Raw genomic sequence first — 7362 nt, 5'->3', positions numbered from 1 at the left:
ATATATATAAAATATATTTTATACTTTTTTAATAATACATATCTGTCACAAAGTATAAAAAAATCTTACAAAATCTCTCTTAACATCGATTCCTCCCGAAAACTGTTTCGTTACTCTGAGAACGAATACATTTTAATGTTTTGTATACGGAAGTTTTGTATGCGGAAGTACAATCGCAATGATCGAATCGGAATAAATTCAATCCGCTGAAATGCTGTAGACTACCGTATTCTTGCAACGTCACACCATGGATATTAGTTTTTGCGAAGTGTAGAACACATTGCAAAGCAAGACCTGCAAAACCCATATTGAAACTGGTATTCTCGGTTAAGGATCATTAAATGCCAACAAGTGAGGCGACTCCTACGCGACCGCGGCGCGGAGGGATTTCAATGGAAGAAAGCCGTCAGCCATGAGGTGCAAGTCTCCGTAAAATGATCCAGGTTATCATAACGAGGTGCGAGCGGTCAGGCGCCAGAATGGGCGTCCTTGCCGTCAACTTTGTAACTCGCATACGCATATTGCCACGCAGCTGGTTATGATGCTAGCAATCGTGTTTCTGACGCAATGTCACTCCCGTCTTTGAAGAGACAACTAAATTTTTCAGCGTCTTTCCGTGTTCTATACATTAGAGACACGATGAAGGATTAATGGGCGGTGCCACGCTGTAAAATTTGCAACGGCAACTGCGACAATCCGAGCGACGTGACTTACCTGAAGTAAACCTGCTGATACGATTGTCCGAGTCGACCGATATGCAATTGGAAGGTAAACCCGTCGCTGAACACGTCCTGTGAGAGACCAGCCCGCAATCTGCGCAACGTAGAAAATTCGCGAGATCAACAACGCGAAAAAACGCACATAGTTTCCTTTTTTTTCTAGTTCACTTGTACTGGTTTCAGAATTTTATTCAGAGCAATTGTCATGCAAGAATAAACACGAATGTTAGATATTTAACGATGATGGAATTTGACAACTTTCATATAAAAATCTTTACTGGTTATATAATTTTTGAAAGATACACATGTTGTGTATAAATTCATTAAGAACGGTCATTAATCTAAAGAATTAATTAAAAATAGAGCAATATAATTTGTAATTCTTTCAAGAGCGCTAAGGAAGTCGGCGAAGGAATTAAAATACGAAGTGATTCAATCGAGTTCTTTCGCAAGTCCCCAGTAAAGTTCAATTTATTCAAAAAGATATCCAGATTAAGATTTAACAAAGGTCAACAAAGGAAACGTACCTTGGCAGAGGAAGCCCTGATGTAAGAGGCCCCTGAGGTATTTATGGCATTTGCCACACTTCTCCAACACGCTGAAGCTGTGCGGCACGAGGTTGTGCGCGTTATTGGCCAGGTTGTTGCCCGGATAGTTGACTCCGAGAGAACAGGCCGATTCGACGGTGACGCCGGGTGTCGACGTCGTCGTGTTGACCGTCGAACCCATCGTCTCCATCGCCACCGGAGGCGGTGGCAACGTTTTGCAGAGTTCCTCGATGCACACCAAAATGTTTCTCTGATGAAATTCATCTTTTATACCCATATTCTGCAACAAGAAATCATACGACGATGTCTCGCATGCACTCGAATGGAGGAAGACACACCGATCCGGTTCTTTTAAGACATGTTACGGTTTGAATTTAATCTTCTCGCGACGACGATGGAACTCCAAATAGAAAAAAAAAACATTGCAAGGAGAAATGAAATGCTAATCTAATGAAAGAACGATATTCTGCTTCATACATTTAAATGTTTAATTTTACTTGCATGATTCGAATAAATAAATATATTATCATAAATGATAATTTCAAATATTAAAATTTATGTTTATGATATAAAAATATGACTTTATGATATTAATGTTTTTCACGTAAATTTTTGATAAATCATTATAACTCATCACAGTGGCTTTTCATAATAAAGGCGCTAATTCTACAATATATATAGCACTATCAAGAGACGTTTTAAATATGTTCAAAGAATATTCTCAAAACGTTCCTTGGATGAAGTGAGCTGTGTAGTTTAGAAATAAAAATATTCTCCAAAATCTGTTCCATAAAAAAAAAGAATGCCTCACATCATTGAATATTATTAAAAATATTCGATGAAAGAAAAAGTAAAATTAAAGCATGAGAATAATGTTTGCAAAATTTGAATTCCAATAAATTTAAATAACTGTATTTTCAAGATCGATTCAATTAATTCAGAAATATCACTATACTTGTATCATATTGAAACGTAATGTATGTAATATATTGCATACAATAAATATTTTATTAAGATTCTATAATATAAAAGCTGTAAAATGATGATTTTTCGACTTGAAGACAACTTCAGACATGTAACTTTTCATCGATTTAATGTCGTTCGCGTCACAGAAAATGGCGGAGTCCTTCGGGACCAATTCTACAGAATCACGGACCGAAAGAGACTCTTCCGCCGCGCTGACGGTGAAAACGTGCAAGTATGACAGTTGTAAATCTGCTAGAATGTAGCGCAAGTTAAGATCGCGACGGCGCGACTATAAAGAGCGGGTATATAACGCGTGACAAAGTCAAGCGTGGAGACAGTTACACAGTGACTAATGAGGGAAAATAATACTCTTGTCATAAATAACCCAGGCGCTAACAAGAGTTCAACGTTTCGGAGATAGCGGACCGATTAAGATCCACTGGCCCACTTTTTCAACGGAAATCATCATCTGGTCATTCACAAATAGAATAATTTTGCCAGTTCTTCGTCAAAATGCTTCGCTTGTAATATCGCGATATGACCGCAAAATTCTATAAAAAATTAAATTAGTCGTGATTTTTCGATGTGATCGTTTAAGGATATCTGAAAGCATTGCTAAAGACATAAAATATTTCATAGATTATTCTATTATTAAGTCTGAGTATCTGTGTAAAAATTTAAGCTCAGTCTTCTTACTGATTTAAAAGTTAATTATTTTGTTTGCTTTGATTTTTTTGAAAAATCACATTTTTAAGCAAAAGTACTTATTTGCAAATCTGAAGTCATAGCATACGAATTAAATCAAATTTTTTTATATATACTAATAAATATTCGTACAAAAGTTTCAGATCCATTCATTCATTTAAAAGTTATATATAAAATTGCAACAAAATATGTCATTTTGTTGCATAAAGTCATTATAAGCTAACTTATTTATTCTGTTTTTTGCAGTTATTTCAAGACGTATTTAAGACAAGACAAACATTTTTTGGCTAATATTTTTAGATATTATAATACAAAATATCCTTAAAATATTCGTTTTAATCAATTTTTTAGTTTTTTTTTATGAATATAATTCAATAGTAACTGGCAGATTCTCTATTGAGAGAGTTTCAATTTTTCTTAATTCTTGAGGAAGTGTTTTTTTATCGTTGATTATAAAAAAAAAATCAATCGATACCGCACACCAGAATACATTTGCATTTTATTCCGTAATTATATGATTATGTACGCTTTTTATGTGTTTTTAAGTTAGTATCCAGTATTGGTATATGATCTGTTCAATAAATTTACTGCAAGTTTCAGACTTTCTGAGTTCAGCCCCACGGAGATCGCTCGCGATCGTTCGCGTTGTAAATTACAGCGTGCCTCACTTTTCGCGAACGAAGCCGCGGAAAATACTCTCTAAGAATGGCGAATATCGCAAAAAGAGCGAAAAGGAGAGAGATAATTCGCAGGTACCACAGCGGTAAATCAGTCAAGGGGGACGTTGAGGAGTCGGGAGCACCACGCTCGTAAAAGGGGTGAACACACGCCGCCGAACGGGCGATCGTAATTTATACGCGTCGTTACGACCCTCTCGCTCGCTCTCTTTCTCTGCGTTCTCTCTCCCAGCAGGCATCTCGTTTTCCCTAGAGCACGGCCAAGGCAACAGGTGTCGAGTGTGCACCGCTGCACAATACCTGCACCGGCGCTCGGCGAAGAGGTATAATGCACCCCGCGGTTCGCAAGTTTGCGATGCAAGTCGCATTCGTGTAATGGAGACTTTCGAGAGAACCCGAAAGGCTTTTGTCATCCGTTACAGTCACTTCAATTGCGAATCCGTATCTCTGTTGCGGAGAATACGTCATATCGCATGTTAATGGTTTGGATCGGTGTCTTTGATTGTCCAGGAATGCCACTTGTGGAATGTCGATACAGTAGCTGCTCGACGTGTCGTTTCGCATATTTTAAATAATAAAGAAGAGAGAAACAAAAAAAAGTATTACTAGATCGCGAAATATTTTTGCTGGAGAAAAATTATTTATCTAAAATGCCAAAAAATATCGGCACAAGAGCGTAAATTTAAAATAATTCTCCTTTAAAAAAACAATAAAAAATATGTATATATACGTTGCTCTATATAATTATATCTATCATTAAATATTTTTTGAGAGAGCCTCGAAGCGGCTACTTAAAAAAAACAGCTAAAATTATAGCTGAAACAAATATGATAATTATAGAATAGCTTATGCAAAAACTGTAAATATAATCACAACTAAAACATAACTCTCATTCGTTCGTACGAAGTAAAATGATGAAAATTCTGTATTTCTACATTTCTTAGCGTCTACCTCTCGTGAAACATGCAAATGTGTTAAGAACTCGTCAAATGTGCTAACAAGCCGCTCGCGATTATAGAGATGAGAGTTAAAAATGTTCGCAACCTTCGTGCGATGTAGAATGATATATGTCAGTGAATTGCACATTTGCTGCTGGGCGCGCTTGATGAGATAATCGTCGAGCGATAATCACGTTATCTTTATCGATCTATGTTAATCGATCAATATCGATGCAATCGTGAATAGATCCAGGAAATCATCTATTAATATTATCCTGAATCACTTGAGCACAGTTTTTTTTTCCATGTTCGCATCGTAATTTAAATTCCCCGCATTTGTGCTACAAAATTCACGTTACAAGCATAACACAAACAGACTTGATCAGAATATTGTTTTAACGCACCATCGATGTATCTGATCGAGAAAATTACGTTTTTCGTCACCTATAACACTACTTTACAAATTTTGATTAATTTTTAATACGAGAAAAGGAACCAATTCTTTTAACGTATTTTTTGTGTGCTAAATTTGAATCTGCCATCAAATAAATTTCATCAGGTCAAAGTTTTCAAATATAACATGTCAATTTTAAGATGTATCAATTTTTCAGATAGATATATCATTTCTTTCTGAATTTAGGTGCGATTAGAGATCCTATAACAGAGTTTGGCCATGGCAAACTTTTGAACAGTCCAATATTTTTCAGCTTTAGTAATTTACAATGAATAAGATAATATAAATTAAAACGAGATATAAAAAAGAGATATATTTATACACTCTTTTTCGCTCTGATTTTAACAAAACTGCATGATCAGATTCTGTTTTAGGATCCCTAGATGCGAACAAAGTTCATCACATTTTCACCAGGATTTGATGATAATTGAGAAATGTTATTATTACAGATATTAGGATAAAAACGTGGCAATTATTATTATACTCTAATACGTGAAATCGACTTAAAGTATAAAACAACAAAAATTAATCTCTCACTTCTGATTTGTTATTATAATTGTTTTTATAATTTCAAAACAACTACATATTGAAAAAAATATATATTTTTTCTTCTTATATCTCAAAATCCAGATCTAATGGAAACATGACAGATTCGGAATCAGCATCGAAAATTATTCTAGAAATAATCTTCATTTCTTGCACAAAATCTTGTGAACTAATGTAATTTAACGATCTGGTCTTGGATTTATAGTCTCGTTTAAGGAAAGAATTTTTGCTAAAATATCCAAAAATTTAGCTAGATACCGATTTGAAAATCATTTTGTTGAATCATATCAAAATAATTGCATATACAAGCATAAGTAATGCTGCAAAAAATTTTGACATTCTAACAACTATATAAGTTTGAACATCTTACATAATTATTTTGATGGTCCAATAAAATTATTTTCAGATATCTAGCCAAATTTTTAAATACGTTAGCAAAAATCATATACTTTCCGTGTACAGATTTAAAAATATTGGAAAGTGAAATATATTCTTTATAAATATACATGTTAAATGTACATATTCTTTAAATATAAAATCCTATAAAAGCGAGAGAGATGTCAACGTAAAATTTAAATGTCACGTTATGCTGCGAATTCTCTATATCCATGCAATGTACATTTCAAACAGTCGAATCCTTTGATAAAAGACGCGGCTTCTTTCGAAAAAGAGAAAAGGAAGCTGTATAAAAGGGAGAACTCGAAGAGAAAAGTTGAACGGAAACGGAAAATAGACGTGAATGTGATTTCATTTTATGTAAATTGTCTCTGTACCGCAAAAAAAAAAAATAATCCGGTTCTATACAGAAAGCACTTCCGGCAGCTGGTTTCTTTTTCAAATTTTTGGCTATGCGCGCGCGCGCACGTTCTCGCGCGATGGCGCGCTATTTCGGCCGGCGCCACGGCGCGCAGTGGGCTAAACGCTATTATTAGCGGCGACAAGCCAGCAAAAGTAAAGTGATCGATATATTACGCGGCCGTGCGAGAACGCGGCGATAAAATTTGACGCGCTCGTTATTTTATTCCAAGTGCCAAGAAACGCTCGGGAAGAATTCATCGCTTTGCAACAGGGAGAGAATTTGCACGAAGTACTCGAGGATACGAGCGCACTTTGCACATCCCCCGTTCATTTCTTGCGCAAACAAAACGTCAAGGAACACTATAAGAAGTAAATTTTATTTTAGAAAGATCCGCCATAAGTCACTTCAATAAAATAATTCCTTGGTAACGGCTTTCTAACTGATATGTCTGACATAAAATAAATTTTGAAATAAATTCTTCATAAAACTAAATTGAAAAGAATCTTCCAGGAAAGCAATGGTGAATTCCTGAGACGCCCCCGTGAAAAATATTAAGGGAGACATATTCTTTTATTGTCTCGCCATATGTTCGTAGCGGGAAAATCTGCTTGAAGGACAAGTTGAGTGGGAGACTCAAACAATTTCTCGCACTAAAAGAACATTCAGTGTCGATTTACGAGTCAATTAGTATGATAATATGCGATTTACGCTTGAAGTAGCCTTGAGACGCGCACTTTTGCCCCGCGCAGAGGCTAAGTTCATGAAGATCCCTATATGATGAAGATCGATAATCGAAAAACCGGCATCTAAGAGAAATTTCTCAATTTATCCAACTAATTAATTCCCATGAAAAAGTATAAAAATTGGTAACAATTTCATTTCCAAATCGAAAAACATTCGAGCGAGTAAGGAGAGATTCTTCTGGTTTTTCAAAATCAATTCAAAGCACCACAATAATGATGAAAACGAACGAATTTCGAATAGCAACATTATAGAAAGAACAGTAATTA

At 35.3% G+C, this 7362-nt stretch overlaps 1 protein-coding gene across 1 annotated transcript in view; it reads right to left on the bottom strand.

Annotated features, from left to right (window-relative positions):
- LOC108687967 overlaps positions 1–7362 on the bottom strand; it is a 34732-nt gene that overhangs the window by 9457 nt on the left and 17913 nt on the right. Inside the window, exons 3-4 of the mRNA XM_018194015.1 lie at positions 1247–1547; positions 715–813 (exon numbers count right to left, since the gene is read on the bottom strand). Of these exons, the coding sequence (XP_018049504.1) occupies positions 715–813; positions 1247–1547 (400 nt within the window). The remainder of the gene's footprint in view (positions 1–714; positions 814–1246; positions 1548–7362) is intronic.

This window comes from Atta colombica, unplaced genomic scaffold (assembly GCF_001594045.1).
Source record: "Atta colombica isolate Treedump-2 unplaced genomic scaffold, Acol1.0 scaffold222, whole genome shotgun sequence".
Lineage (NCBI taxonomy): Eukaryota > Metazoa > Arthropoda > Insecta > Hymenoptera > Formicidae > Atta > Atta colombica.
This window is presented reverse-complemented; position numbering and strand designations above follow the sequence as displayed.